Source organism: Schistocerca americana, chromosome 2 (assembly GCF_021461395.2).
Source record: "Schistocerca americana isolate TAMUIC-IGC-003095 chromosome 2, iqSchAmer2.1, whole genome shotgun sequence".
Taxonomy (NCBI): Eukaryota; Metazoa; Arthropoda; class Insecta; order Orthoptera; family Acrididae; genus Schistocerca; species Schistocerca americana.
Window position 1 is genome coordinate 102,817,132 of NC_060120.1, and position 22,758 is coordinate 102,839,889.

The 22,758-nt window shown below is 44.2% G+C and overlaps 1 protein-coding gene across 1 annotated transcript in view; it reads left to right on the forward strand.

The window, feature by feature from the left end:
* LOC124593812 (ras-like protein family member 11B) overlaps positions 1-22,758 on the forward strand; it is a 388,002-nt gene that overhangs the window by 298,179 nt on the left and 67,065 nt on the right. The window contains exon 5 of the mRNA XM_047132160.1: positions 21,611-21,787. Coding sequence (XP_046988116.1) covers positions 21,611-21,787 — 177 coding nt within the window. The remainder of the gene's footprint in view (positions 1-21,610; positions 21,788-22,758) is intronic.

A 22,758-nucleotide genomic window follows, 5' to 3' on the forward strand; every position in this document is an offset into this window, starting at 1 on the left:
AATGCAATGTAGAATCATTTGATAACAGATAGGGTGGACAAGATTGATGCTATGAGACAAAAATTAATCCTCTTGAAAAATCTATTTCATGTCCATGACATGGAATATTTCCCAGAACTCGAGGCACCCATTTGTGAACCAGACATGACTGATCATCGTTTTTAGACGTTGATGCACCTTATTACTTTCAGCTTGAGCTCATAGGCGTATAACATCCAGCACAATGTCTTATTTGTCCAACAGAGGAATTTACAAGATTTTTATAAAATGTTACCCCAAGAGCAATATCATCGATTGTACAAACAAGCCGCAAAATTATTTGAAATATTGGTTCAGTGCAGACATGCGAACGTTTTTTCTGTTATGAAGTTGACAAGTCTCTTCAATGTTTGGGTGTAACAGACATTAATATGTGTATCTCGATATGTTTGACTGTATCATGAACCATAGTCCCAGATGTATTACATATTCTATGGTCTAAATGTGTGTAAATTTATAAACATCACAACTTAATGGTAAGTGCCTGTACATAAATCTTTTGGTGCTTCAGCTCACTTATTGGCACTGTCTAATCTACATATTTTATTAAGTAATAAAAGTTAATGGCACCTTAAGAAAAATAAAAAATTGAAAATAAGCACATGTGATAAAATTCCTGCTTACAAAAGTATGCTGCAGTATTCGCCTCTTAGAAGTAGTTGCACTATGTTGCAAACACATCTTCCTAAGCTCCCAGCCTGTGCAGCCTTCTGAATACAGCTGTCTCACATACACACCTGCTTGGAATAGAGCAGTGGTGGGGGAAGACGGTGACCTGGGCAGACTCGGCTGCACTCGCGGAGCGCGAGCACACAGCAGGAGCGCAAAGCTTGGCCATGCCTGATATAAATATACAGGTCTCCCACTGTTACTACAGCGAATAGAGGCACAAAACTATTTCTGCGCTGAAAACAAGATTTAACATATTGGCAGGTAATACAAATTTCCATTATATTCTTTCTGGTGACACATAACAAGATAAAAATTCTGCCCTTCACATTTGAATTCTTTAATTCTGTAGAACTTCCTAATAAAATATTTCTAAAACAATGTTTTTTGAACTGTGTATTTATTAACGTAGTAGCGTCGTCATTGCATATACTAGCTAGAGCACGATAAAAGTTGATATTAAAATTTTGACAGTAATTCACCAATTAATATAAAATTACCTTTCTATTAACTTAACTTAAATATTAATTAGTTGAATAATCTAATTATAGATTTTTTATTAATATAATATTTTATATTTAATATTATTAATCTTATTTATTGTATCCAATTATAATGATATTTAATATTAATTTACATATTATAATATATTTTATAATACAATAATTTATTTTAAGCTAGTATAGTGCTGAAGCTATTAGGGTAATGAAATCCCAGTAAACATTGGCTCTAAAGTGCATACCTTAAGAGCTATGAGCAATTAATCATCTTAGATGCTGAGACGCAAATCTCGTGTACGGCAAGCTCTTTGCCTTCCAGATTTTCGAAGGAGACAGGATGGATCAAAATAAGAACAAATTATCTAGTAAGGAAGGGCTCTAAAATGCATACCTTAAGAGCTATGAGAAATATGGAAAGCAATGAACTAGCAGTGCAAGATATTTATTTTATAATATTGAAGATGGAGAAGTTCTGCGTAAGGTAGTTGCTTTAGAGCCAGTGTTTGCTCCAGTTTTTTGCTTTGAGTGATTATTCCTGCAGTATTGCTGAATGTTGACTACTCCTCTTGGGACTCATTGTGTATGTGATCAGTTTATCTTGTCACCTAGTCCTGGACACTGAGCATGCCTCAAATGTAAATATTCTTATAAATTTTTGTTCAACAACGACTTTTTAATTTTCTATTTCTTGCACTGCTTGGAAATAGTTTTGCTTATAATCACCTGTAGTTCTGGTTGCATGTCTAAAACTTCAGGTATGATATATACATGTCTGGCAAGGAACGACGCAATCCATTTTACGTAATGTACATGCAAATAGCGCAAAGTTTCACAAGCGTGATCACTCCGTAAGCTTCTTCACAGGTTTTAATGTGCTTAGGCCCGTGGTGTTGTCAAATGTAAACATCAGAGAGTATTAAATTCAGTAATGACTGTGACAAACTTACAAAATTAACTAATACTGACCAACGAACTTAAAAGCCTTAAGTATAAGGCAATCGTCAGGCATCCAGATCAACAATTGAAGGGGATCCCCAATGCAGCTGAGGTTCACAGGCCAGCGATAGAACTATTAGTCAGAAGCAATAGGCCAGCTTTTTCGTGGTCATGATGCTTTTTATTTGTCACAGAATCAGAGAAAATGTTTTTGTAAAAAGAATGCGACATTGTCTGTGGAACAGAGGATGAACGTGGCACTTTCTTGGGTTTGTGTAGGCAAGGCGGATCCCTGAAAACGGCATCTGTCAGTGGCGACAGTGAAATTTTCTAGTTTCGGCTCAATAAACCAGTGCTGCTTTCAACAAGGCATGAACTAAAGCATCGCAGGTGAAAAAAATTAGCTCGATTTAATGGGCTGGTCTGCTGACAGTTCCGGCACTTCATTTCTGTGACAAAATTTCAGCAACACCTACTCACCATCCATCAGGAAGAATGAAAACACACTGAACCTTCACTGTCATAAATGTTAAATGCATTAAATAATAGCAAATTACTCTACACCCTTTTAGCAATAGTAACATCTTCGTAAGGGCATATAGGAGTCCTGATGATGTTGATCATTTAGGGAAATTTTGTTCAATCATCGAACAACATAACACGAGAGGAACGACATAAACACATCATTGAAAGAGGGCTATTTTTCTGTTGTTGGGTCAACAGTATTCTGAATGGTTTGATGCAGTCCGGCACAAATTCCTCTCCCGTTACACGCAACGTTCTGTATTATTTATTGGAAATATTCCAATGTATGTCTTCCCCAACAACTTTTACCATTTTCATCTCCCTCAACTACAATGGAAATTATTCTTTGATGTCTTAATAAACGACCAATCATCCTGATTGTTCTTCTCTCAGTGTTTTCCACATATTCCTCTTCTCGCCGATTCTGTGGAAAACCTCCTCATTTCTTACGTAATCAGTCCATCTGCAGCAACACATCTTAAACGCTTCGGTTCCCTTCTTTTCCGGTTTGCCTGCAATCCATAATTCACTACGGTACCATGCTGTACTCCAGACGTACATATGTCTGCGTCAATAGCGGCAGTGGATGCTAACAGCAGGGGCATAGATTCGATTCCCAGTCGCGACGGAGATTTTCTCCGCTCGAGCACCGCCATGTCTGATATTCCGCTGTTGAGACTGCTGTATACTCACAGCCCAAAGGCAAAGAAAAAGAAAAGAAAAGAGAAGTATATTCTCGCAAACTTCTTCCTCAAATTAGGGACAACTGGCTTCTCTTAGCTAGGAATGCACTTTTGGCCTGTGCTAGCTGTGCTAGTCTGCTTTTTATATCCTCCTTGCTTCGTCATGGGTTATTTTGCATCCTAGGTATGTGAATTCCTTAACTTTGTCTGCTACATAATCACCGATTTTGATGTTGAGTTCCTCGGTGTTCTCATTTTTCGTACTTCGGGTTCCTGTTGTCCTTCTTCGGTTTACTCTCAATCCTAGCGTAAGCTAGTCAGACTTCTGCAGTCTTTCCTCACATTTACTGAGTGCAAATTGAACAGTAAGGGCGAGAGGACGCACCCCTGTCTTACTCTTGCGCCACTTTACTTTGCAGAAATCTTTTTCAGAGTTCAACAAATCCTGTGAACGTGGTTTGATTTTTTTAAGCCTTGCTGCTAATATGAAGCATAACGTCAAAACTATCTCTCTGGTGTTATTACTATCTGTAAATTAAAATTTGTCGTCATTTAACAGCGTAGTAGCCCACAACAATACTTCACTGCATTATTTTTCTCCTCGGCTATAACAGAATGCTCAAAAAGCCTGTCAGATTCAAGAAGTGCACAAGACCGATGTTACAGAGTATTCCGTTTTTCACGCTCCAATTTCACGCTCTTAAAGATAACTTTCCACTTCTGATGACCACTGAAAGTAGCTTTCGGGTGCCCTTCAGCGAATGACAGGCCTGAGAGATGTGCCATTTATCACATTAAGGCATGCTTTTCAAACAGGGAGCCTGTCAGTAGGGCCGAAGGCCATGCTACTATTTACGGAATCTCCAGAGTGTTTGCTTTTGAACAGCAACTCCCCCCGCTGAGGAGAGAAGTCTTACGATTCCGAGCACGTGATCGTCAGAACGTGCCTGCATTCGTAGATGAGCGGTTATTAGGCAGATTAAGGGGGAAACTCGACTACAGGATGTCCCAAACGTTTAGGGTTAAAATTACGATAGGCTTACAGTTGATAGAGGACCCTGGACGGAATAGTTTGAGATCAGGAACTAATTGTCGAAAATGACTATTTACTATTTTATAAACAAATAAAACTCGCAAAATTGCGGCTGATCCCAACTGACCTCAAATTTTGAGATTAAAACCGTACACTCCTGCCTTCTACTTTTCATGTGATGAGGTATCAGTTGAATAGGGTATGAAAAAGCTCTCATTTACCCACCTTTGAAATATGTCGGCGGCGTAAAAGAACATATCGTTAGAGTAAAAGCTGCGTATCTAAACTAAGAGTGCTTTGTTTTATGTGTGCTATTAATTCATGGAGGTGCAGGCATAATTGTAGCGCGCATGTGAAAAACTTTGGAAAAGTCAGCTGAATGGATAATAAAGCAGGTAGTGTAAAAGTAGTGGTAAATCATATGTAACAGCATAGATCCATAGTGGTTCTAGAAAGAAGCAGTCTGAACGTTTATGTAAGATTACATCGACTGTTCTGCATAATTATGATCCTGGTATTATAAAGTTTGGTTTAGCTTATTCTGGCTCTGAAGTGCATCAGACAGTTCATGTTGGGAACAGAAGTACAACTTCCTATGTACAGGAATACATTCAACATACAAAAACAAAGATTAATAAACAGAAATAATTAATAAAAACAGTGAAATATGTATCACCTATTTATCGAAATCTTTATATATATCTTGTTCGTGATAGTGCTGGGACGACAATGAAAACTGGCAAAATCTGGAAATGAAGCTGGATTACTTATTTTAAGATGTTAAATACAGAGAAAACTTGATTTTACTGCAGTTTTCCGTTCTGTCCTAGTAAACATGACAAAATCAGAAAAACTATTAACTACAATGGTTCAAGAATTAGCAGATATATTTGGAAACCCATTTGCGGAAGACCTAAAATGTCAGCTCTTAATGTTAACAATTTCCAAAATTTTGAAGCGAAGTATGTAATATAATCTTTCTTATACTGAATTTCTCCTGTTCTGTACCGTTACTATAATTAGCACAACAACTTCTCGAAATGACTTATATAAAATAGGTAAAAGGGATCCGCAAAATTAGAGACCAGTGTCCTCAACATCGGTTTGCTGCAGAATTCTTGAATATATTTCAGCTTCAAACGAAAAATTATGTCCTACAAATCAACGCGGATTTGGAAAGCATCGTCAGTGCGAAACTCAGCTTGCCGTTTTCTCGCACAATATCCTGCGAACCATGGATGAAGCGCCACACGAAGATTCCCGAAAAGCGTTTGATACAGTGCCTAACTGTAGACGGTTAACAAAGGTACGAGCATAGGGACCGAGTTCTCAGAGTGCCTCTATAACTTCGTACGTAACAGAACTCAGTACGTCATCCTGGATGGCGAGTGTCCTTTAGTGACGAGAGTATCGCCAAGAGTGTCCCACGGAAGTGTGATAGAATCGCTTTTGTTCTCTGTACCCATAAACGATATGACGGATAAGATGAAAAGCAATCTGCGACCGGTTGATGATAACTCTATAGAGTACGGGGAAGCGTCGTTGTTGACTGACTATAGGAGGGCATCGGATGACAGAAATTCTAGCGAGCGAGGTGGCGCAGTGGTTAGCACACTGGACTTGCATTCGGGAGGACGACCGTTCAAACCGGCGTCTGGCCATCTTGCTGTAGGTTTTCCGTGATTCCCCTGAAATCGATTCAGGTAAATACCAGGGTGGATTCTTTGAAAGGGCACGGCCGACTTCCTTCCCATCCTTCCCTAATCCGACGGGACACATGGAAATTTTAGAAATTTGTGGTAAGGTCTTATTAGACCGAACTGCTGAGGTCATCTGTCCCTAAGCTTACGCACTACTTAATCTAACTTAACCTAACTTAGCTAAGGACAACACACACACCCATGCCTGAGGGAGGACTCGAACCTCCGACGGGGGGAGCCGCGCGGACCGTGACAAGGTGCCACAGTCCTCGCGGCTACCCCGCGCGGCGGGACGGATACCCTCGCTGTTTGTTCCCCCCCCCCCCCCCCCCCCCCAAATCAACCAACCAACCAATTAATCAGAAATTCTATTCGTTGTCATCAGTGCCAGCTTGCTTTAAATGTGGTAAGATGTAACTTAATGCATATAAGCAGGAAAAACAATCCTGTAACGTTTGAATACAGTATTAGTGGTGAGCCCCTTGACACGGTCACATTGATTAAAAAGGTTCACATCGATTAAATGGGACAAGCATGTAGGGTCTGAGACACGACCGTCTTCGGTTTATTCGCAGCGTTCTAGGAAAGTGTAGCTCATCTGTAAAGAAGATCGCAAGCAGAATACTAATGCGACCGATTCTCGAGTTCTGTCCCACTAAGAGATCCCCACCAGTTCGGATTAAAGGGAGACGTCGTAGCAATTTAGAGCATGCTACTAGATTTATTGCCAGAAGGTTCGCTCAATAGGTGAGAGGCGAGAGTTATGTAAATGCTCCTTGAACTCAAAGGGAATACGATATTCTTTGCGCGAATCACTATTGAGAAAATTTAAAGAATCAATAGCCGAGAGGCGAGAGTTATGGAAATGCTCCGTGAACTCAATGGGAATACGATATTCTTTGCGCGAATCACTATTCAGAAAATTTAAAGAAACGGCATTTGCAGCTGACTGAAGAACGATTCTGCTGCCACCAAGGTACGCTTCGTGCAAACATCGGGAAGATAATATAAGAAAAATTAGAGCTCGTATGGAGGTATAGAGCCAGTCATTTTTCCTCACTCCATTTACGAGTGGAACACGACGGAGGAGGCCGGCCAGTGTGGCCGAGTGGCTCTAGGTGCTACAGCCTGGAACCGCGCGACCGCTACGGTCGCAGGTTCGAATCTTGCCTCGCGCATGGATATGTCTGATATCTTTAGGTTTGTTGGGTTTAAGTAGTTCTACGTTCTAGGAGACTGATGAGATCAGAAGTTAAGTCCCATAGTGCTCAGAGCCATTTGAACCATTTTGAATGACAAAGAATGAATAGCAGTGGTGCAAGGTACCTTCCTCCATGCAGTGGTGTAAACGGGAGGACTGGAGAACCCTTAACTTGTGATGGACCTGCCTTATGGGCAGAACACATCATAGTTATTGTCCCTTCCTTTGCATGGAAGACGCATTCCATGTCACGTACGAAAGAGAAATAGTTAACTGATAATACCAGTGTTCCACTGACTTAAGACAACGTTGCTAAGGGTGTATTGTACCGCCAGTTGTGTCGTTGCGTGCAATCATATAGGGTTGTTTTCCATTTTTCAAAAAAAATGATTCAAATGGCTCTGAGCACTATGGAACTTAACTTCTAAGGTCATCAGTCCCCTAGAACTTAGAACTACTTAAACCTAAGTAACCTAAGGACATCCCACACATCCATGACCGAGGCAGGATCCGAACCTGCGACCGTAGTGGTCACGCGGTTCCAGACTGTAGCGCCTAGAACCGCTCGGCCACCCCGGCCGGCTCCATTTTTCAGACACGACCGTGCGAGTGAGGTGTTCCTAGAAGAAAGGAAGAATGGTATGCTAATCTGGATCTAAAATGATTTCATTACAGATGGTTCAAGGATGCGAAGAATAATTCGTCCTTAGTCTTGTCTCTGTTGTCCAGCGAAGCAGTCACATGAAGAACAATTTAGTGACACCGCGAAATACGTAAATCAGCTCAGCGGGACGAGAGTTTGACACCCACAAACCGCCAGTGGGAATACAGTGCGACACCTGTGATGGTATGTTTTGCCGTGACTTCCCGTGGCTCTTTGGTGATCTCTGAAAACTTTCAGAAAGTGTAGTAAGCTGTGGGTCTCTGATAGCAACCTGTAGGGTTGTATGCAGTTCAGGATCTGCAGCGATTGTTGAAGTGCTGTGTTCATGAGGCATAATGGTTCAAATGGCTCGAAGCACTATGGGACTTAACGTCTGAGGTCATCAGTCCCCTAGACTTAGAACTACTTAAACCTAACTAACAGAAGGATATCACACACATCCGTGCCCGGGCTGGATTAGAACCTGCGACCGTAGCAGCAGCACGGTTCCGAACTGAAGCGCCTAGAACCGCTCGGTCACATAGGCTGGCTCATAAGGCGTAGCCAGCTGGTCAGATTCGAAACACACCGTACTGTAACGTAAATTTTCTTTCGTACGGAACTGAATACTGGCCAAAGACAATGGAAGCCGGGCATAACCTTATCTTAATCGCAAAATATACGTCTCTTCTGCCTGTGAGGAATTTCCATGTGACGGTCTATAGGTCGACGAGGACAGAAGCGTTGACCGAAAAGGTCAAGAGAAAAATCGCATAATATACGTCTCTTCTGCCTGTGAGGAATTTCCATGTGACGGTCTATAGGTCGACGAGGGCAGAAGTGTTGACCGAAAAGGTCAAGAGAAGACGTCTGCGTTCAGAAAGCTCCTACCGTAAGAACAGAAGCGAATGTTTGCAACTAAGCCACTATTTCTGCACTCGTAGAGAAAACATCCCAAAGGACGGATTTGGAAACCCCCATGTGGCTCTTTCAAAGAGACACAGGAGATCACTGGCCGCCAGTTCGATCGACCTCTCATTACGCCACGCAAATAGCCGTGTTAAGTCGAAAAACACAGAGGAAAAATAGCACAGACTAGGAGGTGAAAGATACCACTTACTAAGCCTCTCCGAGATGTCATCCCTCCTCTTTGTCCGATCAAAGAACATAGCTCTAGCATTTCTTGATGCGTACAAATATGCTTTCCAATTCTTCTCGCCACATTCTTTGCATTTTTTACTTTAATTTGTTTTCAAACATAGTTCTTGGAAGTAACAGCGATTGTAAAATACTGTTAAAAGATTTTTGTAATAAAGTCTAGACCGTATACAATAATTTTATTTTTTAAGAAGTGTGCGGTTTCGGTCAGTGTTTGATAAACTTGAGACCATTATTCTGTAAACGGCGAAACATTAAAGTCATTAGAAGAGGCGTAAAAGATAAACACAATAATAAAATGATGTAACTACGATGCAAGTAGAAGGGGATATACCCAGCTGAGCGCTGAAGATGGCATCACGAAGCGGGAACCGCTCTAGGATAGCGTGAAGAGCAACTGCTGCGTGACTTGCTGTTGCCGTCGCGTAAAGAGCAGGAGCTCCGGCCACTGTCTCCCGTATTACGTCAATGGTTGCCAATGACCGTGATATACGAATAAAATGAGTGTAAATACAATACCGCAAATGAAATATTTAGATCACGACCAAAGTAATGTAAATGTAAAACTAAATTATAACAAAATATAATGAAAGAACGTGCAAAAGAAGAACAATAAAGAAATAAACTATTAACGTTAGAATCAGACACAAGCCGCATTGGATGGAGAATCGGGGGTAACGTGTGTAGACCGAAAGTGGCACAAACTGACGATACCAGTGACTATAGGAACGATATGAAGATCGATACGTTCTGATTGCAAGTCAAAGATGTAGGTGTCTTGGCTTACCACTATTTTATTCAGAACTGAGGTACCGTGACATAATTATATGTAGCAGAGGCAACAGGTATATCAGATACAACAGGAACAGTTCCACTGACACTAAAAAATAAAAGAACCACAAAAGTATACCAAAGCAATAAACCATTGACGCTAGAATTAGACACAAAGCGCCCTCTATGGGGACTTGCATGTAACATATACTGAGGCGACAAAATTCGTCGGTTAGTGATATGCACATGTACAGATGGCGGTTGTATCGCGTGTATAAGGTATAAAAGGGCAGTGCATTTGCGGTGCCGTCATTTGTACTCGTTTGATCTATGTGAAACAGTTTCCGAAGTGATTATAGACGCACGACGGGAGTTAACAGACTTTGAACGCAGAATGGTAGTTGGAGTTATATGCACGGACCATTCCTTTCCAGAAATAGTTAAATTCAAAAGTTCAGGCATTGCCTCTCAACACTGACGACCTTCACTTAACGACCCAGAGCTGTGGCGTTTGCGAAGTGTTGTTAGTGCAACGTTTCATGACGATGAAGATTTTCTGGATCATGTTGTCTTCAGTGATGAATCGACCTTTCACCTTAGTGGACATGTTAACACTCACAATGTGCTCATCTGGGGTTCAGAAAATCCTCACGAGGTGGCGCAAATGCAACGAAATTCCTCTAAAGTGACTGTTTTTTGTGACGTATCCCGGCGAAATGTTTATGGGCCATTCTTTTTTGGTGAACCTACTGTAACTGGTACTTATTTCCTTGATACACTAGAGCAATGGCTCTTCCCTCAGTTGGAAGAAGATGAGCCTGAGAACTTCATTTTCCTGCAAAATGGTGCGCGACCTCACTGGCATAGCGAAGTACGCGATTGGTTGAACTTCACTTCACTGTACCCACGCGCTGGATAGGCCGCAAGGGGCCCAATTTCAGGGCTTGCTTTGCATGGCCTCCACGTTCACCCGACCTAACGCTATGCGATTTTTTCCTTTGGGGCTTCATCAAGGATCGTGTGTACGTGCCTCTGCTACCAGCAGACCTCCCTGAATTATGAAACCGGGTTGAAGCAGCTGTTACTACTATCACTGAAGACACACTTATCAACGTTTGGGAAGAACTCGGCTATAGACTTGATGTGTGCTTACAAATGGTGCTCACATTGATCATTTATAAGGTTCTTGATAAAACTGTTTGAGTTACTCTTTCATTTGACTTATCATTTATAACTGTAAGTTCGATATAATAAATATTATAAAGCGTTGAAACCCCGATATTCATTTATAAACACCCTCTTCTATTATATTTAGCAGAATTTATACGTACCTAAGACTCAACAGGAACAATACCACTGACGCTAAATAATAACAGAATGTACAAAAGAATAATAGAAAATAAACTATTGAGGCTACAATCAAGATGTGCTATATGGGGACTTGTACGTAACATATATACGGAAAAAATGTCTCCCACTGGACGCCACCAGTAACCATGGCAACAGTATAATGATCAGTATGGTCCAATTATGCGTCAAAGGCACAGAAATTTTGGCTTGCTATTACGACTTTGATTCTGAACTGTATATGCACTATAATGTTATTAAATACAGAAGAAGTAATAGGTGCACTAGATACAGCAAGTACTATACCACTGAAGCTGACTGTAGACACAAGGAACCACCTGTGGGGACTTGTGCGTTACCTACGTTGACCTACAGTCGACAAGATAAGCCAAAGACTGAACAGTGTTCCACTCTGACAACACATTATCGTTCTGGCGAGGGCTTCAATCGACAGCCCAGTTACCTTCATACAGAAAAATCTGCCTCCTCTACAGTGTGGGGTACTTTGACTCTCATTTAAGGAAATCCTAATTCATATGCAGTTTGAATAGGAATTTATTCTTGGTAGATGGATGTATATGAAAAGAGAAATTTTGTAGTTTCTTTCATTTGGGGATTTGTACTGTTCGACAGGTCTTGGGTTTTGCTGGCATCGTTTGTGATTCCACCGCCAATTAGAACGTTCTGGGGGGGGGGGGGGGGGGGGGGGGAGACGCACTGCACTCGTTGACATCGCGTTCTATACAGAATGAGATGTCAACTCTGTAGCGGAGTGTGCGCTAATATGAAACTTCTCGGCAGATTAAAACTGTGTGCCGGACCGAGACTCGAACTCGGGACCTTTGCCTTTCGCGGGCAAATGTTCCACCAACTGAGTTACCCAAGCACGGCTTACGCCCCGTCCTTCTGCCAGTACCTCGTCTCCTACCATCCAAACTTTATAGAAGCTATCCTGCGAACCTTGCAGAACTAGCACTCCCGAAAGAAAGGATACTGCGGAGACATGGCTTAGCCATAGCCTGGGGGGAAGTTTCCAGAATTCTTGAAACATCCCCCAAGGCTGTGGCTAAGCCATGTCTCCGGAATATCCTTTCTTTCAGGAGTGCTAGTTCTGCAAGGTTCGCAGGAGAGCTTCTGTAAAGTTTGGAAGGTAGGAGACGAGGTACCGGCAGAAGTAAAGCTGTGAAGACGGGGTGTGAGTCGTGCTTGGGTAGCTCAGTTGGTGGAGCACTTGTCCGCGAAAGGTAAAAGTCCCGAGTTCGAGACTCGGTCCGGCACACAGTTTTAATCTGCCAGGAAGTTTCATCACGTTCAATAATTATGGAATAGGCTGACAGAGAACTTCCAGCTGCTGGAAATGCATTTTCGATGTTGCAAATTTAGTATCCAACAGTTATTCATATTCCTCTCCAAGACAGAGTATCGGTATGGAGGACAGGTCAGAGATATTGTGCCTACTTACTACGGTAGGCGTTTGCTTCCGCTTGAGGCACAGCGGTGGCAAGCATGTCATGTGGAGCCGTCCCCTGACGCAAGACTGCCTGTAAAATACCGCGGCCCGACATTTGTCAGCCAGTCTGTCGCTACTCTTTGACTCCTTTACTTAAACACCATTGAACAGAACAGTTCTAACCCAGTCTGCTCTACACTTATGATTTGGACTGCTCCCTGGACTGTCGTATACCCTTAAGACCGCTTTGCTACGTTCTGGAAGTGTTTTTTGGTCACCCGTTGTCTTCGTGAACTCCGCCGTCATCGGCCTCTGTAACCGCCTGTTGTTTCACCGGCCTCTGCGTTACCGTCAGAGCGAAAGATCATAAACTGCGTTCTGCTTATACAGAGTAGGACAGCAAAGTCACTGGGCTGACATCTTAGAAGAAGCTTCACTTGGGTTCTCAGTGTATAGTTTTGATCGGATATTAAGAGTTTAATCGTTACACCTGCGATGTCTGAAAGTTAATTTGTCGAAATAAAAAATTAAATTACTAGCATCGGTGAGTAGAAACGAACCACTTTTCTGTCAACATTTCTGCAGCTCCGCGACGCTTCGTATCTTTCTATTAGGTATATTTTAGTAGTGAATCAGACCCCGCCCATTGTCGTCAGTACATGCGATACCCTCATGAACGACCAGCATCTGCCCCTGTGTAGAAAGTTGACATTAGTTGTCGGAAGAGCAGTGCCGTGGCCGCAGATCCCGCCTACCTTAACGTCTTGTGCAGAGGATGCAATAATCGATATTCAGGTCTGTAGCGAATTGGACTACACAGCCACATACTTTTGATTACAATTTCCTTAAATCGAACGAGTATCAGCATAGCGTATATTAGTGCTTACCTATTAGTACTCTACCATAAGTGAATAGTTTCACGAGCAGGTTGTACACTCGCAACAGCAGAGAATGGAGGGGATTCAAACGCGCAGGTGGACTTAACACATCCAAGATTTGTAGCTGCACTACGTGGTTGCTTACATTCGGTACAGTACGGCAGATATTGTTGGTACATCTTCGCTTGACGAAAGGACAGTAGTTTACGGCAATCTTGTTACTATCTGATCAAGTTCCACGTATCTTGAAACCCTCTTCGAAGGCTTTTTCAGGTGCCACAGAAGAGGCACATAATTCATATAAGAAAGGTAAGGTCGGTGTCATAATTCGGCAGACACACGTAGTATAAAGGGCTTCCTGACAGCAGAAAATGTCACATCGTCCGCTGTAACGCAAAGAAAACCCTACATCGATATACAGTGTACCCGTTTAATCTGCAACACCAGGGACGATAGCAAACAACTATAATTCACTTACTGTGCATTTTCAGTATAATGGAAAGAAAACATGATTGAATTTGCGGGTTATTTGGGGCTATACAGCTCTCTCACACCTGGGTAACGAGTCTAAGGAACTCAGATGAATGACTGGAGTACGTCATTCCATGCTGTTTCAGCTATCATTGGGGGTGAGAAACGGTTGCATTCCAGTCTCTCGGCAGCCCATACCCAAACACACAAAAGAAAATGGCACACCACGAAGGAGTTATGCAAACTGGTCACAAATTTTCATACAGGGATCGACGGACAAGGTAACATTGTAAACATCGGCGGCCGGTTGATGAGTGTATGATGCTGCAGCGCAATTTCACTGCGCAGCTAGCGAGGATGGTAAACAGGGATCATATTTCTGACACCGCGCGCCGCGGATTTGGAATACGCGCCAGACGGCATGGACGTCGAAGACCCCTCGAGGTCTCTGCACCAAGACGTGGCGGCGCGCGCCTCATGGCCCACGTTTGAGGGCGCCACAGTGGAACACGTGGTCCCAGCGGCCAATAGCGGCGCCCGGATCACGTATTTAAGCGCCTGCCTCTCGCTCAGCCAGTCAGTCTAATGGCTGCGTGCGTCTTGACATATCGCCTCGACAACTGACAGCGAGTTTATCGTTCTTTGTTTTCGTCACTAGTGGACGTCTTGGATTCGTCTGGTTGTCTCTGTCACCCCGTTGCTTCTTGCGTGTTGTCGTCGTAAGGTCTCTCTCGGTCGTCCGTCGTTGTTTCGTGTCCGTCCTTTCCGTTCGTTTGTTTGTTCGCGGGCCGCTCTCCGTTTGGTCCCGCCGCGCTTTATCGGCCACCCCGAACGGTCACGCTTACAACAATCAATACCAGGGCATAATGTATTTGCGAATTTCGTTCGTGTACTCAGTTGGACAGTAACTATACCTAGCAGATATGCGTGTGAAAAACATACGCCCATGTCAACATTCGAGAGAGGGCGAGTAATGGGACTGAAAGAACCCTATTGGAGTATTCGGCGAATCGCTCCACAACTGAATAGGAGCAATGCCACTATTCGACGATATCGGCAGGAATGGTTGAACCATGGCTGAACACACTGGTAGGAAGGAAACTTTTGACCTAGAAATACAAGTGATCGTGAGGACCGAACAATCGCCAGAGATGCCCTCAGGATCTATCATTATTATCGACCCGACGTACAAATGCTGCTTCAGTGAACGCAAGGACCATTAACATGCGGCTCACAGAAAGGGGCAGACTGCCATTGACCTCTGTTCGCCAACATGTCCGTTTACAGTAGTGTCGGACACATTCGGCCTGGAATCTCATTGACTGGAGTCGAACTGTGTTCAGCGATGAATCCCGCTCCGAACTGAGCCACGATGACCAGACAAGATGTGTCTGGAGATCCACTGGACAGCAGCGTGCTCTACCTCTACATCTACATAGGTACTCCGCAAGCCACCGTACGGTGCGTGGCAGAGGGTACCCTGTATCACTACTTGCCATCTCCTTTCCCTTTCCACTCGAAAATAGAGCGACTTTCCCTTTCCACTCGAAAATAGAGCGAGAGTCCTTACGAGCAATGTATGTTGGCGGCAGTAGAATCTTTCGACAGCCGCCTTCAAATGCCGATTCTTTAAAGTTTGTCAGTAGTGTTTCTCGAAATGAAGTCACCTTCCCTTTAGGGATTCCCATTTGAATTCCTGAAGCATCTCCTTCACATTAACGTGTTGTACGAATCTACCGGTAACAAATCAAGCAACCCGCCTCTGAATGGCTTCGATTTCTTCCTTCAGTCCGACCTGGTAAGAATCCCGCCCCTGTCGTCTGGGGCCCTTGGTGCACCGCAGTTGACTCAGCACCGGTTTTGAATAGCGCGGTGTACTTTAATCACGCCGGCACGCGAACAGCTAACAAACCTAGCCGTATCGGAAATGCTTTCACCCCTGGCCCGAAAGCGAAAGATCGTGCCCTTTTGGACGTGGACAGATTGTCCCTTTACCGCATTACGACAGCGACTGCACTATTTTCTGCGTTCCCCCTACCCGCTTTATATACCCTCCACTGCTATTGCCGCCACTTTGCTCCTGCGAGTTGTCAATGCACGTTGATGTTGAACATGAGCGCTGTCACCCTAATGTGACTGCATCGTGTATTTTCGCCATTCAATATACAAATATACCGGGTGGTTATAATTAAACTTTCCCTATTTAACACTCTATAACACAGAAACTAATTACCGTGCGAGTACCAAACTTGGTAGCGTTAATGGGAAGAAAACTAATGCAGAATCAAATCAATTGAAACACTTTTAATGAGCTGCTACGGTACATCACACCATTACACACCGGTACCATTACTGCCACAAAAGTGGCTGAATACGGCGCACATCAGTGTCCTGAAGAGTCTGAAAGCGCAGCACTGCATTGTGCTCAGCAGAACGAAGCATGTCCGTAGGTATGCCCGCTACCTCTCTTGATATGCTGCGCATCAGATCAGCAAACGTGTGAATGTTTTCCTTCATGCACAGTGACTGGAGATGGAGATCCCCCACACTCGACAATTCTGTGTGTTCACCTCACGCGTCAGAGAAAAATGAGCTTCGTCTGTCCATAGGATGGTTCAGGGCCAGCCCTCGACAACTTCAATCCTTGCGAGAAAGTGGAGAGCGAAGTCAACACGTCGTTGTGCTTCCTGTGGTGCAAGCTGCTGTACGATATGGCTATTGTACGGATACAGTTTGAGCACCTTCCGCACGGATACAGTTTTAGCACCTTCCGTACAGTGGACCACGGGATGTTCAACTGTCGTGACACAGAACACGGGCACTGTCTGACGATCGGGGATTACTCGCAGCGTTGTCTACCATTGCTACAACGATATCATCAACCACCTCTGGTGTTACCGGTCGTCGGCCTCTTCTCGGAGCGACGCACAGTTCTCTAGTTGATTCGAACTGCTTCATCATGCTGCGCACAGCAGGTGAACGAAGAGGACCATTTAGTAATACTTTCTGCCGGTGATACTCTCGAAGTGCAGCTGCAGCATTACTGTTGCTTTTATAACAGAGCTTCACCAATAACGCCCTGCTCCTTTTGTCCAAGCTCATGTTGACACGTCAACAAGTGCACTGTGACTGGTCAGCTGTGTGAGACTACGAATCACGATGACTGATCACGGCAGTTGGTGGTCATCGTTGGAACTGGACGGTGGCACTGTTACGCATCGAAATCATGCACCCCGTACTCTGCACATTAATGCTATCAAGTTTGGTGTTATAACGTGTTAAATGGGGAAAGTTTAATTATAACCAGCCGATACATTGCGTACATAACTGTAAAACACAGTGAATACAATGACACCAGTCTAATATGACACAACGATAGTTTCACAGGTTTTAAACGCTATTATATGTAACTAAAGAGTAGCTTTTGTTTCAAATATGTTTGATGACTAAATATTGCTGAACTATTTAGGTGAAGAGGGAGAGGTCAGTCAAAATGGAATGGGCAGTGACAGTCGGTAAAGAGGAAAGCAACAAACTGTAAAAACGGAAGCGGACTTCGGAAGTAGTTGTTTCCGCCTGGAACCAGCCCAACTCCCCATTGACAAATTAGAAAGATAATGTGGTTCTTTACTTTTTTCCTTTTTTTAATGTCTTACTGGACGGTAACACACTGTGTATATTATTTAATTTCTGTGGTAGAGTGGACAGCAAAGGGCTGCAAATTTAATCTCGTGTCTGTGTCATTTCTGTGATGACAGCCAAAGTGGCCCTGCTATGAAATGTAATGGCTCCCAAGACGTGCGAAACTCATCGTGCCCTTTTCTCACATGATATACAGGGAACTATGGAGCAACGACCGTCCAGATGAACAAGAGGCTGCCAACAGTGTCTCCTCAACGACTGTTCAGGGAAAACTGCTGCTTATGGGCCTCTGTCCATGCTGACTGCTGTTCATGGGCGACGAAGGCTGATATTTGCACGCCAGTACTGCAACGGGAGGTCCACCCAACGGCGACAGCGTTGTGGTCTGGGGAAGGTTTTCGTGGTATTCTCTTCATTCTGGAAGGCACAAAGGATCAACGCAAAGTATGCGTCTATTCTTGGGGACCATGTCCTCCTCCACTACACGCAGTTTGTTTTTCCTCGACATGATGGCATCTACCACCAGGACAATGCAACGTGTCACGCAGCTGGAAATGTACGTGTCTACAGTGTCTAACAGCACACAAGTATGCTGTATTATCAATGAGAGTTTTTTTGGGTCACAGTCGGACTTTCTTGTCAAAAGCTATTTGTGCCTTTTGGCACCATATTGTACAGTTATAGCCACTGTTGAAAACAAGGTGTGTGGTTTGAGAATGGGCGAGTCAGCTCTAAACAGGTAACCTCTGCAGAAATAAATTGTATTTTGCATATTTTCACTCAATAATGTCTTATAGAATAAGTTTCTGGGGCCACTCATCACAGCCGCCCACAGTGGCCGAGCTGTTCTAGGCGCTTCAGTCCGGAACCGTGCGACTGTTACGGTCGCAGGTTCGAATCCTGCCTCGGGCATGGATGTGTGTGATGTCCTTAGGATAGTTACGTTTAAGTAGTTCTAAGATGTTAAGTCCCATAGTGCTCAGAACCATTTGAACCACTCATCACTTCGAAGAAAAGTATTGATTGCACAAAAGCTAGCAGTACGAATAATGTGTGGTGCTCACCCACCACCGCCATGTAAGTACCTTTTCAAGGGTTAGGCATGACGAGGGTTGGAACTTTAATAGCGGCAACTATTTATTTACAGCTCGTACAAAATAGATACGTGTTTCAAAGTTTTACTTTGCTTTCAAAAGAGTCACCAGCATTGTGTATAACCCGTTGCCAGCGATGTGGAAGTCGTAGACTACTCGTAGCAGTGCCATTTGCCCGAGGAATTTGTAGTAGTTCTGAAGCGAATGCCGTGAAGTATTTCCTTCAGTTTAGAATTCGAGTTGAACTCAGGAGGGTGTAAGTCAGAAGTGGAGTAGGTGGCATAGCACTTAGCAGCCCCATCAGCCAAACAAATCAGTAACAGCTTGCACTGTTCGTGCTTGAGCAGTGTCATTCAAAATTATGGTCAGGACCTGCAGAAAGTGTCATCACTTCTGTCTCTAAGCTGGTCGTAGGTTCTGTTCCAAAAATGAACGGCATAGAGACAGAAGTGATGACACTTTCTGCAGGACCTGACTATTTTGTAGGACAATGCTCAAGCACGTACAGTGCAAGCTGCTACTGATTTGTTTGACTGATGGGTCTGCTAAGTGCTATACCACCTACTGCACTGCCCTGTCTTAAGCCCTCGTGAGTTAAACTCGATTTCTAAACTGAAGGAAACACTTCACGGCATTCGCATCAGAACTGCCACAAATTCGTCGGGCAATAGACCGCGCCGCTCGAATTCTCAACACAACCGGCACTGCTAAGAGTATCCTACGGCTTCCACATCGCTGGCAACGGGTCATACACAATGCTGGTGACTCTTTTGAAAGCAAAACAAAACTTTGAATCACGTGTCTATTTTGTACGAGCTGTAAATAAATAGTTACCACTATTAAAGTTCCAACCTTCATATATTGGCTAGCAAAATTCGTCATAACTAATCTATCACAGTTTGAGAGCACAGCAATGTCCATACCTAAAACACTAGAGGAAGAAGTGACCTTTATTGACCATTATTAGAACTGTGATTGGCTCTGAAAGATCTTTTAGATTCCATGTGAGGCTCAACAGAATGAAAGAGGCTTCATTTGGATCATGAAACTACTGCTCAGAAAACTAGGGCTATTTTGGTCATCCCCGTAGGAGGATAATGTCATTGCATAGCCCAACAATACTTACACTCAGAATTACACAGTTTAGTTGTCAGTTGTAGCGCAGTGTTGCAGCCGACTAATACAGTTGTGGAACCTGTGCCGCTACATCCATGGTCTGCTGAGATGACTAGGGTCTACAATGCCGTCACCAACTAGAACTGGTTGACTATGCTGCTGAGTGCTGCTGCTGCCTTATCCTTGCGTTTGTTGATGTGAAGCATTTGGTGCCTTCCAAAATGTGGCCTCTGCAGTCCCTTGGCGAGCTGATCAACCACCATCGTTCTGTGGGAGCACAAAAATTCCTGCCACCTGACTCGCAGCTGTGAGAGACTCCCAGTGCTGTGGGCCAGGCTCCCACGAGAGACTGTGACATAACTCTCCATGGCTGTGGCCAGCTCATGCAGATCTGTTGGCTGCCTTTCCATGAAAGAGAGCGCCCTGGTAATCCATTTGTCATAGTGCTGAGGCAGTGTGGAAAACACTATCCACGCTGGCTGCTATGTCGTGGGGCGCCGTATGTGGGCCTTTCTCATCATGGCTGTCAACACTGTGAAATGCAGTGGTGTCGGTGCAAACCAACGCTATCCTGACAACTAGAGGCCACAGTCCCGACCCCCCTTTTATTACCTTATTCTGCAGAATGTTAGATTCCTTTCTTGTATCACTATAAATTGGAAATTTGTGGTACGTTCCTATGGGACGAAACTGCTAAGGTCATCAGTCCCTAGGCTTACATACTACTTAATCTAACTGAAACTAACTTACGCTAAGGACAACACACACACACCCCCATGCCAGAGGGAGGACTCGAACCTCCTACGGGGGGAGCCGCGCGAACCATGACAAGACACCTGACACCGCACGGCTACCCAGTGCGGCTTGTATCACTACATACAGGGTGACACTTATTGAACTATATGAAACAAAATCGTCTTAACTTCCGTACGGTTTGCGTTAGGATATTCAAACTGTAGGGTTGGCTGCAGGGCATGATTGGACACGGCCCACCTCCATTAGGATGATTCGTCAATAAGCAAAAGTGGTGCATTTGGGGGACTTAGAATCCTGATTTCGCGATCGAGATGTCTCTTCACCCTCAATGGGTGACTGTGTGGTGTACAGTGTTTAGTCACGGAATGATTGGTGCGATATTCCTTGATAGCATGGTGACTACCGAACGGTACGTGAAGATTTTGTAAGATGATTTCATCCTCATTATCCTAAGTGACCTTGATTTCGACAATATGTGGTTCATGCAACGCGGAGCTCGACCCCATCGAGTCAGGAGAGTGTTTCGTGTCCTGGAGGATCATTTGGGGACCGCATTTTGGCTCTGGGGTACCCACAGGCCACTGGCATGGCCCTCGTTTAGCAGCCATTTGCTCTGGATCTGAACTCATGCCACCCCTTTTTGAGGAGCTGTATTAAAGACAAGGTGTACAGCAATAACCTCAAAACTATAGCTGAACTGAAAATTGCCATTCAGGAGGTCATCGACAGCATCGATGTTCTGACACTTCATCGGGTCATGCGCAGTTTCGCTGTTCGTCTGCGCCGATGGTGGCAGACGCTTTTTTTAATATAGGTCAACAACTGTCACCCTGTTGGTTGCCATCCGCAATGAAATAATGATTTTCTTTTGTTGGATGGCGAGGTTATAAAAGACTAACTTTAAAGGGAATTTTGTTGCGCTTTAAAATCGAACAACGAGGAAAATGCTGTGTTCTCGAGATCAGTCTGAGAGTGACAGCACGTGTCTGTTGTTTCAGAGGGACAGACGCCTGCCTGTGGAGCAGGTGGAATGGTCGGACGCGTGCGTGCTCGTCTACTCCATCACGGACCGGCGCTCCTTCAACTACAGCCAGCAGGTGCTCCAGCAGCTGACTCAGGCTGCCAGGCCCACAGCCCTGCTCGCCAACAAGGCCGACCTTGAGCACCTCAGGCAGGTGAGGGCACCAAAGTTTATGAACAGCGTATTAGATGTGTATTACTTTATACCTCGGTGTTCAATGAACAAAATCCTGTTCTGCTTAAAACATCTTGGCAGAGTGAACCTCTTGGTCAGATTGGTACTCCGACCCTGCCGCTAGAGACAACACTCTTAACCGATTGTTAAACCTGAGCACGCCTTATGACCCAGCTCAAAAGCTTCAACCTTCCTGCTCCACTGGACCCCAATTTCGCTTTGAACATACTGTTCAGCCGGATGATAAAGTTGATGTAGACGCATGAACGACTCTTTTCTTGATTCAAAGAGAAAAACATCGCGTACAACATTGGTACGGTGCAAAATTGTTAAGGCTTTCGTGGCTACATGTTGACAAACTGCCTATTTGCTTTTGTCGCGGGTTCTTAGGCCGACGCTAGTGTCATGATTTCACTGACGTTTTGCCACCACGAGTGGCTGGCATTTTCAAGGCTTCACCCTCCATTGCCGGTGGTGAACTGGAGCCGAGCTCGCGGCCGCAGACTATATGTACCTGGCGCGCCAACGTCAGAGCGCTTCTCCGCGGTCGTTTCCTGTGCGGTTCTCCTCTTGCAGTGCGGGAAGCCAGGATCCGTTTACTTTAAGGTTTTCTTCTTTCTAGTTGAAGCTATTCCAGTGTTTGTGTATTTCTGCAGCATCTCTGAACGAGCGCGTGTGATAGTGCTTCTCTACAGCCAGGACTTCCGTGCCGGTGAATTTTATTGCATGGTCGGTCTCACTCAGCGCGTGTCCTGCCACGGCCGATTTCTCCACCTGACCCAACCTGCAATGTCGCTTATGTCCTTTGATCCTGGTGCTGATTGATCGTCCAGTCATTCCGACATAAACTTTTCCGCATGTGCATGGTACGCGGTATATTCCTGACATTGCAAGTGGGTCCCTTTTATCCTTTGCCGATCCAAGACAACCTTTGATCTTCCTTGTCGATTT